A 20,949-nucleotide genomic window follows, 5' to 3' on the forward strand; every position below is an offset into this window, starting at 1 on the left:
GCAGAGATAAGGCAAATAATAAGGATGGCCAAATTGCTGGTGCTGCTGTGTATGCTTCAATTGCCTCAGGCTCCAGAGTTTAGACATAGGTCTTAAACATACCCCAAATCCTAAGGGTGACAATGTCTAGAGTAGTGTTTGTCTCTTGTTCAACTGCAAACGATTAAAATGGAAGTGGAGCAAGATTCATTGCTGACTGTGATAACTTTGAGATAGGAGATTGATGCCATCTTCAGAATCTAGATCAAAGTTAAGTTCTTTATTACTTGAAAGAAAGTGGTCGAAGCTCTCTCCATTGAGAGAGGCTTTTTTTCTCTTTCTGAGGGGGAAAAATGTAGCTGGGGAGAATTCTCCCTTGCCTAGTAAGATTAGGTGTCAAGGAACTCTTTAGTCCAGATAAAAGACAGAGGGTTGTGAGGAAGGTCAGTGACTGCTGATGAAATGCACTGGTTATCTGAATGCGAGCAAGGTTGCGTGGTGTCATAGTTACTGCGTTCTGGTGACCTCAGTACCAGTGAGAGAGAAACAGATGAATAAATGCTAACTTGTCTCTGAGCTCTTCAGTCGGTGCTTCTGGGCCCTGATGACTTACTATTATATAGAGACTATAGATACGTTTGTCATGGCAGAGCAGTTAACAGTGGGCTTTTTTATTTAACAGGCTCTACTTCTGTCTGTATAACCAAATCTTGAAGCAGTAAGGGGCTGCTGATTATTATGACTATGTTGAGATCAGCTCCTATAATGCATTGTATTTTGATCCTTCTCAGGTCAAAGAATCTATCATTCTGATTACCTAAGTTGTGGCTTCCTGTCTAAAGCCAGGAGAATTTTAATTGAGTATTTCTTTGTTAGTTTGTCTAATCCCTGCATCAGTCTTGGAAAGTTAACTTTTTCTCTGATTGTTTTTGCAACTCATGGATGTTCGCATCTTATAGAACCACAAGGCTTCCAGGGCCACAGATTATGGGGAATGTTTAACTCGTGCCTTATCATTGGTGACCAAATGAGACTTTTCCGTGGAATGTCTGGCCTGTATGATTCTGTGAAACCTATTAAATTCATACCCTAGATACCAGTGCAGAATTTATAGTCATTCTTTGTTTTTTGTTGGCTTTTCTTCTGGCTTTGCGAAGATGGTAAGTTTGTTTATGGCCAAGCACCTATTACATTATCTAATAGGGCTTTTGTTTTCTTCTCATGTGGCATTTGGGGTTTCTGTAATTGATGCTACTCTAAAAGCCACTTCATACCTACCCTAAATTGTCTGAGAGCATCTAACTGAATGTTGCTGCAGGAAATGCTTCCTAATGCGAGAACTCGTTGATAACGTTCACATGTTGTGAAGAGCTGTAGAGGTGGAAGATTGAAATTATTCTTGTAAAAGAATCTTTATCTTGGTTAAGAATATAATATAGAGAGTGTATGGTTCTTCTGAAGCTCTGTATTCACAGTTTCAAGAACACCACAACTTTACTTTGGTTTTAGAATGAAACCTAAATAGAACCTATTCAGCTTCTAAATATAATTCAAAGGCACCAACTTATTTGTGACTATGACTAGAATGTGTTGTTGTTAGTCCTGTTAATTTGTCCAGAACTGAGAAAATGACTGTACAAATCAGTTTGTGTCGGTAATAGGATGAGGCTTAAGAGATTTTTTTGGTCAAGACAGTCTCTCAGTTACTAAGGAATTTGAATTTACTGCAATACATTTGTCATGCACCAAGATATCTCAGTTCTGCGTTGATTATCTATAAAATGACCCACTGCTTTCTTAGACTTGAATTAATCTGATCTTATTGTTGAAACACTCTAGTGTTACTCCTGAATTTCCTTTCACTTACCTCCTCTGTCTTGGCCCTGTTTGTGAGTTAACCTCTGCTCCCCTGGGTCCCACCTGCCTGGCCAACTGCTAGCAAACCTTCCTGTATATCACTGCTTGTGAATAATTCTAAATGGCATATTTGAAGTGAGCAGTAGGTATAGACCATGCATTCAGTATTAGGTGATAATGAAGAAAAGGCCTGCATAACAGGAGACAAGCCCTGTTCTGAAGGGACAGCAATTCTCCCTCACTGGCTTCTGGGTTGAGCACAATGCCCAGGGAAGCTGTGGCTGCCCCATCCCTGAAGGCGTTCAAGGGCCAGGTCGGATGGGCCTTGGGCAGCCTCATCTAAGGGGAGGTGTCCCTGCCCATGGCAGGAGGGTGGAACTGGATGATCTTTAAGGTCCCTTCCAACGCAAACTATTCTATGATTCTATAATAATGTATGTGGCCTCTTGGTAGAACATCTCAGCCAGTATTTGCTGCAAATCATTATGAAGTTCTTAACTTCCACATCACTACTTAAAACAGTCTCGATCTGTAGGGAATTTCCAAACCTTTTATTCGTTGTTTAATCTGCCTCCATTTTGTGGAGGTGGAGCCCTTGCCTTCAGCGCACGCAAGTACACGGTGGAGTCATTGGCTGGGCACCTATGAAACTGCAGGCTGTGACAAATCTCTACGCGTGCTTAGGCGAAGTTATGGCTTTCCTTCCTGTGGTTTTTCTGTGTGTTACAGCCCAGCAGACTGCATCTGATTCTGTGCAGTATTGATAGAAATCTTGCTTGTTTAGTGTCTCCATTCAGGTTGAAACAGCATCCTGCAGAACAGCAGGCATAGTGGCTAACAAGGAGCAGTGGGAGCTGGAATCCACACTAGAAACAGTCTTTGATTTTTAAATATGAATGGAACCAAAATCCTGAGGTGTTCACATAAGAAATGAGAGAGGGGATGGAGTTCTGGATAGGGTGATATTTCAGGCTACATGTCATGAACAGCTTCCTTGGGTGCAAAATGGCCACAATAAAACAGAGTCAAGTGCATTGAGCTGTCTTGACAAGAAAAGCTGTGTAAAATGTTGTTGCTAAGCCTCTTGCTGCTTGAAGGCAGCCTGCAGGCCTATAGGCCTATGGATCTCATTTGTTGAAGAGCTCATGATTTGACCCATCTGAGGTTGTATTTCAAGCAAATATGAGATAAATGTTAATTCACTACTTATTTTAACTTTAGAAGTGCAGTTTTTCTATATCTATAGACCTGAAAGCATTAGCCGAGTGAGGTTTTCGGATCCATTTCAGTCAGAAACACAGTATACATCTGGAGATTGAATTTTCTTTTATCCCTGGTTATGCACTGGTCCTGCATTTCTTTGTTTGTCAAAGCCTTGCTTGTTTCCATTTAATTAAGGAATGGCTCCTGGAGGATCTTTTGACATCTTAATTGTCAGGGAGCTCTGGATTGCCTCAGAAATTAAGAAGGAAATCAGGTGGGAAGGTGAAGGGAGCTTTACATGTTAACATTCCTGGGAGAGATTGGAAGTGCTGCAAGAACTATGTAGTTCCCATCCCCTCCAGATGCTGTTTGCCAAAGGCTCTTAGGCAGAAACTTGCAATACCACTTTTTGTGTTGAATCTGCTGTGAAGAGGATGTCTCTTCATAGCTTTCCTTGCAGGACTAGCTAAACTAACTTAAAAGAAACTCCTCCCTGCCTATTCTCCCCTTGAAACATCCATCCACCCACCCCAGCTTGCTATTCCAGATTTCCTACTGCCCAGAGAAGCTGCAAAATGTTTTCTAGAAGGTTTCTCTGCCTTTAAACTGAAAGCATGTAATTCATGTTCTAGTTATTTAAAAAAACAAGCAAGGTATAGAGCCTGGAGAAACAGGAGAAGCGTGCAGGTGGGGTGCGCAGAGAAAGCAGCTGCACAGCCTGCAGAGGGGAAAGTGAAAACCGGAGACCTTCAGAATGTGTTGCAGCAATCCCACTAAACAATACTGCACATTTGAACTTGGTGAAATATGTTCTACTCTATTTGTGTGCCAAGGAGATGACAACTGGACTGTGCAGAGGTAGCTGTGAGAGCGGCTAAAGGCAGATTGTCACGTGGCTGAAATTGCCAGAAAGACTTGGATTAACTCAGGTTTTGAAGTGAGTCTTTGGCAGAGATGGGATTTACAAATTATTGTAATGCCCACTTAGAGCTGGCCCCTTGTATGTGGATTTAGGGGGTTGTGTGCTCTGTTAAAACTGAGAAACCACTTAGTGGATTTGGTGCTATGCGCCTCTAAAAGTGAGTTTGCAGTCTATGACTTTTGGTATAAGATCATCCTTTGTTAAATAACTTGATGGGGTTTTATTTGTCTCCTACAGTATAAAATGACCTATCCCACTTCTGTCTTCCCCTCCCATGAGTTCAGACAGATTCTGAACAAGATGAGGTTATTGAAGTAATGTTATTTATTGACTAACAAGGTACTAAAGTCCATGATAAGGCGGTGAACAAAGCAGAGCTGTACTTTGACATTTATTGGATTAGGTCCTTGTAGCAAGTCCATTAGTTAGTATTTGTGTATGTCACTGCCCTCTTTTGCAAAATGAAGGTGGAGTGGTTCCCAGACCTCTTCCTGCTAATGGGAGCAGGGATTCATTTAAGAAATTAGTTTGGATATTTGGCAAAAAAACCAACCCAGCCTCCTCTTTAAGGTGCCAAGTATAAGTGTGTTTTATTTGTTTGCACTGTACACAGGTAGCGGTCACTTTCATCAGCTTGGTTTCTGTCTTGTAGCAGGGGGGTGTGACAAAAGACCCCCTTGAAAAAGAGACTACACTTTTGATTCTGTTCAGGTTCCTTACGGACATAAATGAAAACATCACCAGCTGTGCAAGTCCTGCTGAGAACCTTTGCCCAGCCTTAGGCCCAGGACAGTGACTTACTAAGCTTTCAAAAATGTCAGAAAGATGATCTTGGCATTAGAAGAGTGCATGCAAACTGTTTTTATCATCAACTCATTTCGAGGAGTGTTTATTGGAAATGAAGTGTGAATAGCAAACCAAGAGAACTCAATGCTTCCCAACTCAACTGTTTGTCATAGAAGGCACTTAATGTAAAAATATTTATTTTAAAAAGCTGCATGTGACCCTAAGGACAATGCAGATAGATTAGATTTGAGAGGTCCACAGGAGCAAGTATGCCGCTTTAAATTGTAGAGTAAGCTGGGCACCTGCACTTATTTAAATCCATGGTGTGACATTTTTGAAGCAATGTACATTGTAAGAGATCCTTCCAATGTCTGTCATTCTCTTTTGTGCTTGCAATTTGTATTCCATGCTCTCTGCTACTCACCTTTCTCCCTGTCACTGAAAGTCATGTCGTTATTTCTGTGTCCTTCTATTATCTCTGGTTTTGAAGTCTTTCATGACTGGCTTTTACTTTGTCGAAAATTTTCCTGAAAGTCAAGTGTTCAGCAGTAGTACAGATTTGTGGAGTATTTGCACAGTGTTACAAAGAGGGAGCTGCGCTTCAGTTAAGGACAAAACTCTTAAATACTAGAACTTAAGTACTAGGCTGTCCTATCTTTACAGTTTTCATTGAATGGGCTGATGTCCTCTTTTCTAAAAGCTCAGGGGGTTAGTATGTGCATTTGCTTGACATTCTGCAGTGGTACGAAGCCTCCTTATTGGCTTTCAGTTGTGTCAAATACCACCGAAATTTTATCCCTTTCCAGTTACCTGGAGTAGGCTAAAGAGGCAAAATTGGGATACAGATCAAAGATGCTGTAGTACACACGTTAATTCCCCTTGCTGGGAGTTCTGGCCATTTTATACTGGAAAAATGTAGTCGTGAGTGTTGTTAAATTGGCACTCTGATCTATTCTGTGCATCTGAAAGGTTTTCTTTTACCCTGATTGGCTCTTCATATTGTTCCAGTTTGAGGTTACATAAATGAAAATATGCTACAAAGCTTTTATTCTTAGTAATGATACAACTGGTACAAAACAGCGATACATTATGTGCTGAAAGATTGCAATATGGCTGGTAAAAAAACCTTTTGTTTTAATTGGGCTAAGATCCTAATTTCGATAGCAATAAATTAAGATTTTACCTCACCATTTAGCTAACAAGTTATATCCATTTTATTTCCTATTCTCCCTTACTGTCCTTCTTCCTCTGCTTAGGTTTTTGAATCTATCTGTTCCTGCTCAGCATCCTCAGGGGAAAGCTGATCATTTACCACTGATTTGGAAAAGGAGAACAAGTATTGCCACCTCCTTTCTAACTCCTCCAGCACAACTTAGTCCTTAATATTGAAGAGATTGAGCAGTACAACAGTAAACTGCTGCATAGAAGCAAAGCAGCTTGATTAAAGGTCATAGGCATTTCTAAAAGAAATTCCTGCCTCGTTGATTGAGGTTGGAAAAGTAGGAAGTCAGGCTTCTAGAGAGTGACCAGGACTGCTAACAGAACTGAGAGGTATTAACATGAGTATTATAGATCTCCTGATTACAAATGGCAACGGAGCCCATAATCTGTTTCTCCTCTTTAATATGACTCACAAATTCCCATGTGCAGTCAAAACTCTGCTTTTCCAGCAGTAGTCAGCTCCTGTCTGTCTCCTAACAAGGACATTTCCTTCTCCCCATTCCTTCTCCGAGGCTTAGTTTTTCATGGTCTGTAGTATGAAACTTGTAGTTTCAAAGTACTTCTGAGCCAAGCTATTGGATGAGGTTTAGAACCTTGTTTAATTAGTTCCCTTTACTCTTCTAATAACAATTTTTAGTTCTGTCTTGCTAATGAGACATGCAAATGCTCTTGAAAAGCAAGAGGCTGCTGTGTGCTCTATTTCCATTGTCACTTCAAATAGGTCTGGGAACTGGCTAGCATCAAGTGAGGGTTGTGAAAGTGAGAGGGGTTTTGGCAACTCAAGATAAATAGGCAAGAGTATTACAAACAAGTCTATCCCCTAGATATGGAAATTGTTGCAAATTTCAAGTTTTGTTTTGTAAAGTAAATGCTGAAGTCATATGACAGTCAATATAATCGTTAAATAAATTATTTGGATTTAATAAAAAGTATTCTTACTTGCATAAGGATTATTTGGTTACATCATTCAGCAAAAATGCAGGGCTCTCCTGAACGTGCAGCCCTTGTCCAGGCTGTAGGGAGTGGGTGAAGAAAGCTGACAAATGTTAAGTGTTCCTTTCAAGTGGGATGACTGTGTTCTGGGTGTAAGGTGAATGCAACAGGCTGCCAGAAAGATATCCCGGTGTCCTCTCTTCTTTAGTGCCTTTTCTGTGCTCCCCTTTATATCTTTAGCAGAATTATTTGCCAGAGAACTCTATCGCCTGCCAGTTAGTTCTGTGTGTGCTCTGTCCCTTGGGAAAAAGAATGTTGTATCACACCCTAAGGTGTGGGCTCACCCCCTTGTTCAGTAGGACTGAAACAGACTTCTTTCATTTTGCAGTTGCTTTGGATGTGAAGTAGCATGCCTGGACGTGCAAGTTATCTCAAATGGAATTGCCCAGTGAATGGAGTTGCATTCTTTAATGTGAACAGCACGTCATAGTGAACCACAGCAGAGTTTAAAAGCAAACCCCAAGTCTTGCATTTAAATGCTTTAAAATATTTTTTTTCTCCCATTTGATCTTTTGTCCTATTGATCTGCTTCCTGATCAAATTATTCAGGTCTAGGTGGTGTCTTGGGGTGTTTTTTTTTTAGATTTCATCCACGGTATTGTTGTGCCTGCTCAGGAAGGATGAGAGCTTGTCTGAGTTCTGGTGTGTGTCACACCAGACATCCCTTAACCCAAAAGCAGATCTGTTTGGGTTAAACTTTAAATATAGTAGTGATATAAAAATGGCTGAAGGATTGTTAATGGTGTACAAAGCACTTTTTTGTTATTGTTGTTCAGTGATATCTATCCTGCCTCTAGGGCTTTAAATCCTGCTTTCTAAGGGAATACGGAACCTCATACAGTAATACTTGGGGCTCTTAGCCTGAGCAGTCAGTTTGAATTTTGTTTGTGGGTCTGAACAGACGTTTGCTCGGTTTGGGCTATTTTGTGACTTTTGCCAACAAGCAGTGCTGTTCTTGAAGGCCAAAGTGATTCCTAGGATAACAGAGATGAAACACTTCCAGGGAATGTGCTTGGTATTTTTCATCATACAATGTTCACCAGAGATCTTCCAGGACCCCCAACTGAGCTGCTTCCATTTACTTTAATTGAACGTCTGGCCCCTGAATCGTGTTCTGAGATACCAGTTTGAATCCTGCTGTAGTTTAAAGATTAACGGTTGTCTGCCTAGGATTTATGTGGACATTCAGCTTGCTGTTTTGGGGAGAGGAGCTAGGCTCTTTTTTTTTCTTAAACAGCAAAGGTATGCTGAAGAGAAGAGGGGAAGAGAGGGAGGTCTGGGGACCTGTGTAGAAGCTCTAAGTGGGACTGAGTGCACAGTGAACCTCTATTGCATGAAAACAGAAGATACTTACAGATCAGCTGAGTTGCAGTAGCTTTACTTTCAGATCAGAAAAAAGAGTCAGGAGTGTGACTTTGACATGACTCAAGACAAAGTATTTGGTGAGCCACATCCTCAATGTAAAGTGTTGCAGCTCATCTACTTTCACTGAAATGATGCCAGTATGTACCAGCACAAACATCTGCACCCATTAAGACTTCCTCACGCTCATGGATACATTCTTTAGTGTATAATGAGTCAGAGATTGAACTTCCTACAAAGGAAATGACCTCTCAAAAAAAAAAAAAAAAGAAAAAACCCTAAAGCAAAGAGGTGAGAGAACCTGGCAAAAAACCTACCAAGCAGCTCAGCTTTCTGAATAGGAAATGGATAGATCTTGTCTTGATTTTAAAACAGTTCCATCTGTCCCATGAGCTGTGGCTTTCTGGATCAATCTCAGGCTTAAATGCTTCACGTGTGTATACTGGAAATGCTGTTTTGTGGCTAGTGGCTATAAAATGGTGGTTAGGAGAAGTTGCCCAGATGACCAAATCAGATAGAACACCTGCTACGAGGCAGTACTTGTCAGAATTAGAAGTACTTGCTCAGAGCATGCAATGACATAGCTCCAGAAATGCTGCTGAGTGCAGAATTGGCTTTTTCAGTGGACATAGACTCCTCGGATGCCTTCTGCAGTCCAGTTTTGCTTCTCCCCTAAAGGTCTAAAACAAGTCTTAAGTTTTTTTCTGTAAATCAGGCAGTGAAAGCAAATACTCTGAGCAAATGTGCATGTATCTTAAGATCATATCTTAAGGGTTTTCCTCAGCTATGCTCTGTCTCAGTGTATTTTCTGCCTTCGGCAAAAGTTTACATAAATGCAAAGTACAAACAACGTATGGGAATAGCAGACACAACAAATGTTATAACAGAAAGGTTTAGTCTTAAGCAAATGTTGCTCAATTCATCTGAGAGCAACAGCTTTTCTGTAACAGCGTTTGCATGCTTTAATGACATCACTACTGGATAAGGTGATGCTGTTAAAGGAGTCTGACAGCTCATTGTTAACTTTTTTTTTTTATAATTCTATAGGAAAATATTTTAATCCATGTAAGGATCTTGTGTTATAGGGTCATTAGTTCTCCCGATGAGGATCATACAATTTCTACTTCAAGGAATAAATTCATTTCAGTTCCTAGAATAACTCCCGTCTGAGGGGACCTCAACCGGTAGGTCACTGGTATCTGCTCAAAGCAGGGTCCGCACTAACTGCAGACCAGGCATTCCCTTTGCGCAAGGAGTCCGAATCTCGGTAAACTGTTTGCACAGTTCAACACCAAGTTTCAGCAAGTGTATTTATAGATGACATCTAGTCAGTGACATACAGAAATATTGAGTAGTGTGTGCACTGATTGTTTTCTGACTAAGTTTTATCTTTGGTTTAACCTTGCTACAGTGCTGTTGCTCCGTGCGTCAAAACTAGATAGCTCCTCTGACATTCTTTCTATTTGCTCCTGTTTTGGTTGCGTGAACCCTTTCAGGGAGATATCTAGTAGGTGACTGGACTCAATACTCTCAAAAGAGAGCTTTGGCACTGTTACCCCTCAGTTAGAGCAGCGTTTGGCAGACAGCTTGAGACAGGACTTGACCAGCAGCCGTCAGGTGGTTTCTCATCGTCACCTTATATGGAACAGAGAAATTATCCCAGGGTGTGAGATTCAGGTTGCAAACTCCATAATGCTGATAAGACAGCAGTTAGTGGTAACCAGGACACAGAGTGTTGTCCTGTGACAGCTACCTCTGAAAATACCAGTGAAATCAATACATCTATCAACATGCTGTTACAGGGTGGTTGTGATGGCAGCATACAGTCATGAATTAGCGTTCTGTTTTATTAGGTGCTTGTGACACATACAGTGAGTTGCAGCAAAAAGTTGGTCTCTGCCCCTAGATTCTCCCAGTAGATAACTTGCTTGCTGCTTAGTCTGATATCTGCCTGTGTTGGACACCTCCTTTCTTCAAGTACCTTGTTCCTATTCCTCCCCAACACGTTGTATTGGTTCAGCAGGCTGCTATGCCATTTATATCATACTCGTGGCGGCCTATCGAAGATGTAGTAGCAGGGATGACATCTTTTGACCAGATAATAAGAGCTGAAAGGAAACTGTTTTCATTTCATCTAAACTTCTCCAAATGAACTGCAGCAAGCTGCGCACCTCCAGTTTTAAAATGGTGTGTCTTGCAAAGAAAGACTTATGAATGCTTACGTTTTTTTCTGGCATCATAGAAGACACATCTTATGAGTAGAAGCAAGTAATCCTATAAGCCAAAGAGTTACAGCTGAACTTCAAAAAGTGTCAGAATCACAGATGTGCCTCAGTACAGGGTCCGGTGGAAAGTATATACAGGATAGAAAAGCTTAGAAAGAGCCTTGGCAAGTCATCTCTGTGTGTTTATGTAAATATACCTTTGGTATTAATTTGAGGATTAACTTCAAGGAAAACCTATTTATTTGGGGATGTGCAAAATGAATACATGGAAATGTATGACTTGGTTTTGTTCAGTCTACAGCTGAATGTTTGCTCTATATTCTTTTAACTAATTAGGTTATGTACATGTCAGACATGATGAAGGGATACAATTGTGGGGACAGATGACAACATGTACCAGGATGTGTACTGGGGAGAAGGGAGTATCTTTGATAACCTTTACCTCCTTCCTCTTTTAATCTGGTTGTTTGTGAAATGTGGCCTAAGGTTTATAATTTTGGTTTTGGTGACTCCAGCTCTGCTTTGTAATAAACACTCCCTTCACCCACTGATATGCCCAAAATTATTTCAGAGCCACAGGCTACTCTTTGAGATATTTCCTGTTTAAATGTGTAAACAAGTAATTTTAACGCTGTTGAATTTCTGCAGGATTGAGGTCATTAAGCGCTGCTGTCCCATAGATGAAGTCGCTATGCCTTTGGCTCTCTGTATGGGTATTACTCACTGACTGAGTTGCTCCCCCTCAACAGAGGAGATTTTGGCAAGTATAGAGCATGGAGGAGGTGGGACTTGATGAAAAGACAGTCTGTAGAGGGAGCGACTTACCAAAGAAGGTGAATGAGGGACTAAACGTGATGAGAGATGCAACTTCAAACTGGAGGATGCTGTAACAGGGACATCACTTAGTAGTTTTGTGCTGCAAATGTCTCACTTCCCCCCTCATTTCTACTCACTGTAAATTAATAGTGATGTCTCATTGCTCTCTCTTTTAAAATAACGTCAAACTGGAACTGTGCTTTCACAACAAAACATGTTAGGGCAGTGTTTCAGAGCTCAACTTGTAATTACAAACTGAAGGAGACTCCCATAGCTTCAGTGCCCAGCACAAGGTAGAATCCCAGGTTTCTGTTTTGTGTGACTGCTGTTTTGGAGTGAGATTTTGGCCTTCTTCCTCCAAGGAAGTTATCCACCAGAAAGTTTTTTTTGTAAAGGTGAGCCTTCTGTAGCCTGTAGCAGGAGATAAGTAAGAAAAGGGAAGGAGAATGCCAGACAATGATGAAGAGATATGGTATGGAGGCAGTTGACAGCACGTAAGGTGAGAAAAGAGCTTTAAAGTGTAAAAGACAAGAACTGAGTGAGCAAGTCAGAGTTCCAGCAGATAGTTCTCTTTGGGAATATAGCTGATATATGCCCTTATTATGCACACTGATTGAGTTATTTGTATATATTATGTGTGTGTGTGTGTTTATATATATATATATATATATGTAGTGAAACCGAGCATGAGTAGTTGGCTTCTGGAGAAGTTCTGCTGGCAAAAGCATAGTTTTCTGTGGTTATAGTAAGTACTGGGGTGAAGGAAAGAAGAGTCAGTGCCTTCTGTTATATGGGGAGCTCTCTGGGAATATAAGCAGCTGCTGAGGTCAGTCCATTGTACGTTATCTAGTGAGGTTCCTGTAGTAAATATTGTATAAGAAACAGTTATTTTAAAAACATTGTCTCTTCCAGGTTTGCAATGTGCAAGAGATGCTGAGAGGGTCCACTGAATACTTGTAACTGTTTTGCTCCTGGGAAGCGCCATTACATCCTTTCTATCAAGACTGAGCTCAGTGGTAGTTCTTTCTCCATGCTGAAACTATAAAATCTGTTCTTCGATGCACGGGATATGTGTCGTCAGAATTCAACTGAGACAGTCTCCTGAATGTGGAATTCCGGAGACTGCACTTACTGTGACTCCTGAAGTAAGCCAGCAGCATCCTGAAATTGTTGGTTCTTCTCAGAGAGTTTCATTATTTGACTGAGCTTTCAGCAGATATCTGCTCTGAAATACTGCGTCTGGCCTGAAGCAAGCACTGTTGCTAGGCTGCTCTGACAGCACGACATGGCTCTGACTTCTCCAAGGTCTGCAGCAGGGGATTTAACACAAAGAGAAGAACTCATCTTTCATGATGGAAACTATTTCCGTTTCCTCTTTGCAAACATCATCACAATAGGTAAGTGAATGGCTACTGTCCTTTCATCCAATATTGGTATTGAAAATACTTTCTTTTTCTTCCTAATTACTTTTATTATATTAAGAGTTCATTTCATATGGGACTTCTAGTTTTCCATAAATTTGTGTGATGACTGGAGTTTGGGTGAAATGTATTTAACCCCCTCTCCAGCTCCCCAAACCCCAGAAAAACCAAAGCAACCAAACAAAAACCACACCTAACACCCCCCGCCTCTAAAACAGCGTCACTGCTCTGTCCTGTGTTTCACACAGTAGCTGGTGGCACATGTAAGACTGTAAACTATTTTGCATGAAGGAACTGTTTGCTTTTTTGGTGTTTAAGTACAGTATGAATTATGAACCCTTTTACTGCACGACAGCATGAGATTGTGACTCTTATGTTCCAAGTGCTTCCCAAGACAGGGCAGTATCTTCATGTCACTGGTGACATTTATACTCGAATAAGTGATTGGAGCATTTTTGAGATGTGCTTAAATAGATAGGAAACTGATTTCTACTCCCAAGCTAAGGAAAAATACATACAGTACCTTCACTTGATGTGCTGATGATAATCTTCATGTGTTGTCTTCTGTGACCGTAGATAATGGTACAGCACAAAAAGGGGAATGTGGCAAAATGCACACAGGGAAATTGGAAGGACGACATAAGTTCTCTTATTGACTAGACCTTCAAACAGTGCAAGTTTGCGTTGGCAAGAAACTGGCTCTGAATCACTGTCTGACTTGTGGCTTAGGTGGGGTATGTGCGTTTCCCACAAAATGCCTGACATCTCTTCTGATCGTCAACCGAATCTCTTGTGGCAGTGAATATTTCAGTTGCTGGTTTGCTCAATATGTTCCTGGCCATGTGCCTTTCGCTGTATCTGTAAGAATGTAAGGTCTGTGCATTTGAAAAGTAACGTATTTTCAACATAACTGGGTTTTTGAGCAACTCTACACAAACTGCATACCTGCTTTTAAATCCTCATGTCCAAATGTGGTGGAACTCGATATTAGACTGTTTGCTTATTGTGCTTCTTGTTCCCAACAGATAATGGGTATCAGGTTTAGTTTGAAAATTAATAAAATTCATCACTTCTGAACGCACCCTTGCATATTTAGCTGCCTCCCAATGCAGAGATGTTTTTCTGAGAGATTAATTGATTAGCTGGAGTACCTTCAGTGGGTGGCTTGTGGCTCCCTTCTGGCAATTAGCATAGATTGGAAACAATACATTTAAAAGGAGGCTGACAAGACATGAAAGCACAGATGAAAGAGAGAAAGGGAACAGAAATCTTAGTCTTGGTGGTGGAGATAAGCACTGTAATTTGAAAGGAACGTGTATCACTTTTCTTTGCAAGGCAGGCAGATGATGGCCGGCAGGAACTGGCTTTTGAATGTAGGTCAAAGTGAGATCTGCCATATATTAAATGGTAACAACTGGATCCCAGTTAAGCCTCCTTTTAGGATTTCAGCCAGGAACTAGTAGAGAACAGGATTATATCTGGTTGGAGGACAGAGTTGCAGTGCCAGATATGAAAATCTGTAAGTTTTATTTCCATAGATCTGTCAGGCATCTCGTGCTGGTCATTGATCCTAAAATGGGAAAGTCTTTGGCTTGAAATAGTGTTCTTATTAACGGGGGATTGTAAAAGAGAGAGGATAGCAGGAGAAAGGGCAATTTATAAGAATCACACCATTGGGTCTGTGCAGCAGCTTTTCTGGAGCAAACAGCTGTGTGTGGGGAGTTCCTCAAGAAGGCAGAGAGGTGTACGGGATCTTTTGGGGAGAGAAACCATTATTATTGTCAGAGCAGCTCATACTAATGAGGAAGAAAGAGTGGTAGCCCAGTAATTTAGCTTGATCCTTTCTGTGGGTGATTCTAGAGCAGTTGCCTATCAACTACTTTTTGGCTTTCAACCAAGCTCCTTTATTCAGCAGCCCCAAGTGCTCCTAAATATTTTATTCTTTAATCTTTACCACATCTATTCCAGAGGGAACACCAAGTGCTGGGAAAACTGGGAGGGATCATTGCAGCAGAATGCAGCTATGAAGGCCATAAGAGCAGCAAGGAAAACCCAACCTTTTCCTCAAAGCAAAAGATTTTGGGCTACATATTTAAAAAATGTAAATCAGTCTCATAGGATGAGACTGTCAAAACCAATTGCAAATTTTTTCCTTGATTATTTCAAGTGTTTCTGGAAAATCTTTCTTGAAGTTGATGAGAACAGGATTTATGCTGCCTCAGGTTGTGGCTCTGCGCCACGAAGTTGTCTGAACTGAGCTGAGAGACAGAGAGCTCAAAGAACTGCTATTGTTAGCTGTTGCTCTTCTTTGAGTGTTGACAGCTTACGCAGATGAAAATGAGCTCTTCTCTTAGGAAGCCCTGGAGATTACAGATGTGATTTTGCACATCAGTGTTGACTGGAGATTGGGTAAGAGGAAGGGAATTGTGTAACTGATGTCTGTGGCAGATGAATTTCTCCTATAGGAGAGATCTGGAGGAGGAGGAGCTGGTTTGTTGCATTTAAAATAGAAAGAGTTCATTTAGCCCAAGATTTTCATTGGAACTTTATGTAGTAAACACAAAACTCATTTGCCTGAAATACATTCTCATTTACTGCCTACAGTTATGAGGCAGAAAACACTAGACGTTTTGGCTGGGGTCTCACAGGAACTAATTTAATCATTTTGGCCAAATTTCCAGTGATTGTGAGATCAATTTATCTTGCTGCTGCCTTACAATTTTGGCCAATATGTTTAATTTTTACTAGCAATAATGGGGCTGAATATATTTGTATTGCAGTTGTATTAAAAATAGCTTGTCAGTGAAAACATAATCCATATTTAACTGTTATTACACTAGTTCTTATCTTTATCTTGCCATATATTCTGTGATACTAATTTTTTTCTAGTAGAGGACTCACCTGCAGGTCACATCAACAATGACACTTTTTTCCTAGCCCTTTCTCCTAAATGGGTTTGCAAGGGGTTGAAAAAGAAAAGTGCTGAATTTTAGAGGTGAAATTAGACATACTGCATCATTTGTGTGTTTTCTGGCTTTGCTGAAGGAAGATGGTGTGTTCCAGCTGTTCCTACACCACACAAACTGATGTTTAGGGAACTGCTTTTTATTTGTTGGATGAATTGTGATTTGTTGCCTCCTGAACAAGAATTGTTCATTATATCCCTCCATACGTAAAGCTCTAGGACAAAGTGCAAAGAAATGGCAGAAACAGCTAGAGGGAGAGAAAGTCTTCATTGTGCCTGAGCAGAGCTTCCAGCATTCCAGTGCAAGTGGGTATGAACCCAAACAAAAGCAGGTCTGCAGCTCAGGAATCCCTTTGGAGACTTGTTCAGAACACCCACTTGAGTTTGTTCTTAACTCCCTAATTAACTCTTTACATGACTCAGTTTAAACGCTGTATAGTGCAGTGACAGCTCTTATTTTGCCTTTGTATTGCAGTAAATGCTAAGCTATCTACGCAGAAGTGATTGCAACGCTGCTGAGCTGTTGTCTTGAGTACCCTGTGCCTTCAAATATGGCATTTCAGCTTTATCAAGCTTATGCTCTCGGCTTCAGCTTTCTCATTTGATTGAATGTGTATGCAAGAAAATTTAGGAAACGATGGAGCTAGAGAGTTATATCACTAATTGGAGTAAGTCCTCTCAGTTAAATAAGGGCTCCTCAATTGATCATTTGGTTGCATAGTACCATAGATACCTACAGTCTACTTCTGTACCATATTAATCTCAGATGGCTTGAAACTCTCGGCATTCTTCTGCAGTTTCCTGATGTGTTTCATCAGTTGAGACAAACAGTTTTCCAAACTTGTTTCTTAGGAATAAAAACTCTCCTTTTCTGTGTAGGCTGTAAATGGATGAGGAATAAGATTGCTATGTAAGAAGAAAATTTGAGTGGAATGCAATTAACTTTTACATATCCTTGCTGTTTAGTATGATTCAGTATTATTACAGCATCATTGGGAAAGTCCAAAATCAAGGAGGTATATGGCAAATTCCTTAATCCTCTATTTTTTCAAATGTGTTTTGGCGTGTCTAGACTCACTTTTCCATTGTAATCTGATGAAAGTATGTTGTGCACAGACATGCAAAATCCTGTTTGCTTAGATATATAGTACATCAGATTAGCCTGGAGAAGTCCTTGAGATAGGCTTCAGCATGCGACTGCAACACACTGCCTGTCTCCGTGAGCAGTGCTTCTGTCATGGCGGGGAGGCTGGACAGGATTTTCTTCAGAGGTCCTTTGGAGCCCAAACCATTCTGTGATATGAGTTTAGCTGAAGAAGAGACACACAAGTGATATTATGTGAATTGGCATCAGCTGTCTGAAAGCAACTTGAATTCGGCTAGATTTCCGTGCAACTGCCCATCAGATATTGTGGTTCTACTAGTTCCGCACGCATTAGCGAGTGACTGACGAACAGCTACTGGTTTGTCTTTTCTTGCTGCAGTTTGAATTAAATTTGAAAAGACACTGTTTATCCCAAATGCTTAGACTTAAACATGTCATTCTCCTTGTTTGGATGCTACATAGACAGTGGATATTACAGAATTCCAACACCAGATCCTGGAGTTTTTACATAGTCTCAACTTAAAGGAATTGTTTTCAATGCTTTTTTTCTTTTCTGAATGGAGAGTAAGGCTGTAGTGTAAGGAATGTTGTGAGCTTCTGTTTGTCCTCTTCTTTGCTGCTGAGGCAGAAATCAACATGCTTGCAGAATGCACTATTGTTTATTTTGTTGGCAATGGCAGCTCAGATGAATTTAAAGTGTTCATGAGTTCAGGGACTGTTGTAATACAGATGTGAATCTAAGGATATAATCATGGGCTGCTCAGCAGACCCAAATTCCATTTCTGAATCTGTGACTGATCTCTAGTTTGACTGCTTTTGCAACTTCTTTGTCCTTCTCTTGTCCCTTATCTTGATTATAAATGGGAACTGCTATTCCTGCACAACAGACACTTGGCTGGCATGTTTTGGTCTTTGTTACCCACGCTGAAATACAAATAATAATGTTAAACCTAAACAAATCAGAAATGAAATAACTATGGTAGGATCCTCTAGATAGTGACGCTTGTGGGTATTGATATCAGCTGCTCGCGAACTGTTCTTCAAAATGCAGTCTGTATACCCCAAAGAGTCTGAACCCTAAAGTTTTGTGTAGCTAGAAATACTGAGTTAGGTGAGAATAACTTTGGTATGTTAGTTATGCTCTTTCCTGCCAAAAAACCAACCAACCAACCAGAATAAATAAAGCACAAACCACCCCATCTGTGATCCTGTGACACAAAAGCAACGTAAGACTCTAAATCTTCTAGCTTGTGTTTAGACTAATGGAAGCACTCTACAATGTGGATTCTTTCTTAGCTTTTTTTTAGTGGGCTTACAGTGCTACTCTTCTGATTTGGATCTATTTCTGATCCTTCTGAAGGATAAATGATGATACAAGGCACGGCTCAATAGTAAGTCTGGACCAAGCAGTGGGTGAGGATCTTGCATTTCATTTTGACTGTGGTGAGCACTGGTAACTTGTCTTTCAGCTGATGTGATTCATATATTCCTTCTTCTTGTCTTTGAGGAATGTATATTTGTTTTCTTTAGGATACTTGTTTGGATCAAATGAGCTTTTAGACCCTGCCATTTAGCCCAAATAGCGTCAACAGGCAATGGAAAACTGTTGAGCTTTCTGGATTCGTTTCTTTCTTGGTTTTGTTTGGTCAGGGTTTTTGTTTGCCTGTTTTTTAATGAAGTGTATTGCAATGTAGGCCTTAGAGGCTCTGTGCCAAGATGCCTGAAGGTGTTTAGTCTCCGAGCTCCTACTAGGGCACAGACATGCCCACTGAAATGTGTTCGAAGTTAGGAGCCAAAACGCTATTGAATCTGACACCAGCAACTGAGCAGAGAGGGCTCCAGTTTGTCTCCAATTCACACGTTATTTGACCTGAGGTAGTTGCTTTGTTTTAGAATAATAAAATACTAATAACTACTTGTCATTGTCTTAGTGGAGTTTTGTGAGGATAAATGCGTGGAAGGCTGTGAAACTGTGGGAAGCAGCGATGGGAGCCATAAAGGTACTTGAGGGAGAGGTCTGATCTGTTGATTGCTTTCCCTTGTCGGTAGGAAAATTGCAGTTTGGCTTCACCTTTCTTTGGCGCCTGCTATCAGAGTCATGTGCCTATAATAAAGGGGAGAGTTATTTGGACAGTCAATTGATGTGGTCGCTCTGATTCTCCTGTAGAAGTTAACTACTGGAAACAAGATACAATGCACTGACCGAACTGTGCTGCAGAATCAGTGCTTTTCTGTACTGGGTATAAAAAGAAAGACACTATGCATGTAGATATAGCCAGCTGTTAGCTTTATAGCAGCACTCTGCATCTCGTGAGTTTTATTTCTGTAACTTTCATCAAGCCTTCAATTTAAAGTTTGAAAAGTAACAAGTGGCAGGTTTTGATGGGTTAAATCTTTCTTTTGAGCAAAAATTTAACTTGGACTGCCTTTTCTTGAAGTAATATAATAGTCTTTAGCAACACAAGAAATCTAAAGCATTTTAGAGAATGTGTCAGCAAGTTACATTGCCCTTACAGAAATAACCAGTCTTGAAGAGAAGACTGAGCAAAAGCCCCTTTTTAGTTCAGGCTTTGACTGGAACAGCTGGTAATGAGCTATCAGTATTGTGTTGTCTGATCTAAGCTACTGCTGTGATCTTAATGGATCTGGTTTTATGTCACTTGGGGGCGAAGTGGGATTATTTTGTTGAGGTAAAGCCTGAGGCATATTAAGTTTTTGATGTCTTGGTGTTAAGAGCTTTTATGTTTGATCATGGATTAGAAACTGCATCCACAGTTTAATCGTCACGGTGGTGTTGGGCTGACTGTTGGACCTGATGATCTTAGAGGTCTTTTCCAACCTTAATGATTCTATGATTCTACCTGAATGTTACCTTCTGTTTCTTCTACCTCCACTAAAATCTCCCCCCTCAAGTTTTCTTGCTCTTTCTCTTGTAGAACTGCTGCTGCCTGTAAAGATTTTAGAAGTATTTAGTGGGAAATGGGACACTTCAAGCAGAATAAGTGGTGCAGTTGGCGCTTACATTCTAGAGCCCAGGATGGAGAATATTGCCAATGGGATGGTCTATCTGTATTGCTGTTGCCATCTACTGGATGAACGCGCAAATGCTGAGCTGGCATCACGAGCACGAACCTGTCTAAAAAGGAGAGGAGACTTTGGAACGGGAAGTTATATTTTTATCTATAATCATGGTTATAAAACAGGTCTTGTGAGCAGCTCGGTGACAAAGCCCTGGTGCATAAATATGGCTCTTTCACCAGTACAGCACAGCTTTCCTGTGAAAGAGAAGTCACAGAAGACTGTGCTGCGTGTGTGCTTGTTACACAGCCTCCAAACGTTCACTTCATCCTTCTAGGATACAGGTTTGGGAAGTTTCATGCTGCCTCGGAACCAGATCTTGGAGTCCTGTTACTGCTAGAGCTTTATACCTGGCATCACTTGATGGGTGTTATCTGAGGCAACTGCCACTGTGTTCCCTCAAACTGCTGCTTCTAGCGAGGCAGAAAAGTTCTTGATAGGTGTGAGTATCTGGTAGCAGGGAAGTTGCATTTCTTTATAGTTTGATTCTTAGAAACTGGTGAAATAAAAAAAAACCTGGGACGTTCTTAAGCCATTAGCTGTGAACAAGTGTGTCAATCACATGGGCTTAGAAGGATGCTGTTCTTCTGAGCACTGTGAACAAAAGCAGAGTCTCTGCCTTGTATTTTTTTTCACAAGTTGTTTGTATCTGCTGGTAGTTCTGGTAACTGCAATCCCCTGGAAGTTGCCAGATGCAGGCATAGCCAAGTGACTCTTGGCCATGGAGTCTTATGGCGTGGACTGTTGTCTGCCTTTGGTTTGCATTTAGAGTTTCAAATGGCTTTTTTAATTCCAAGCCATCCCTGAGTGTGATACTGTGAAACCTGTCTGGCTTCATGTATTCCTTACTTCCCAGAACACTTAAATGCCCTGCATCTAAAAGCAGTTTTCCTTTTATCTTTGTTCACATCAGAACCTTATCTGTCAGTTCGAGCTGAGGTTAAAATACTTCATCAGAGAGAGGAATGCTTTGTTTCTTGAGAGAACAAATAACTTCACTTGTCTTCTGAAGTAAA

At 40.7% G+C, this 20,949-nt stretch overlaps 1 protein-coding gene across 1 annotated transcript in view; it reads left to right on the forward strand.

Moving 5' to 3' along the window:
* Nucleotides 1-12,280: 12,280 nt before the first annotated feature.
* The window catches only part of PLCH2 (phospholipase C eta 2), a 71,326-nt gene continuing 62,657 nt past the window's right edge, over nucleotides 12,281-20,949 (forward strand). Inside the window, exon 1 of the mRNA XM_054086040.1 lies at nucleotides 12,281-12,761. Coding sequence (XP_053942015.1) covers nucleotides 12,650-12,761 — 112 coding nt within the window. The 5' untranslated portion in view covers nucleotides 12,281-12,649. The remainder of the gene's footprint in view (nucleotides 12,762-20,949) is intronic.

The sequence above is a fragment of the Cuculus canorus genome, chromosome 21 (genome assembly GCF_017976375.1).
Source record: "Cuculus canorus isolate bCucCan1 chromosome 21, bCucCan1.pri, whole genome shotgun sequence".
Taxonomy (NCBI): Eukaryota; Metazoa; Chordata; class Aves; order Cuculiformes; family Cuculidae; genus Cuculus; species Cuculus canorus.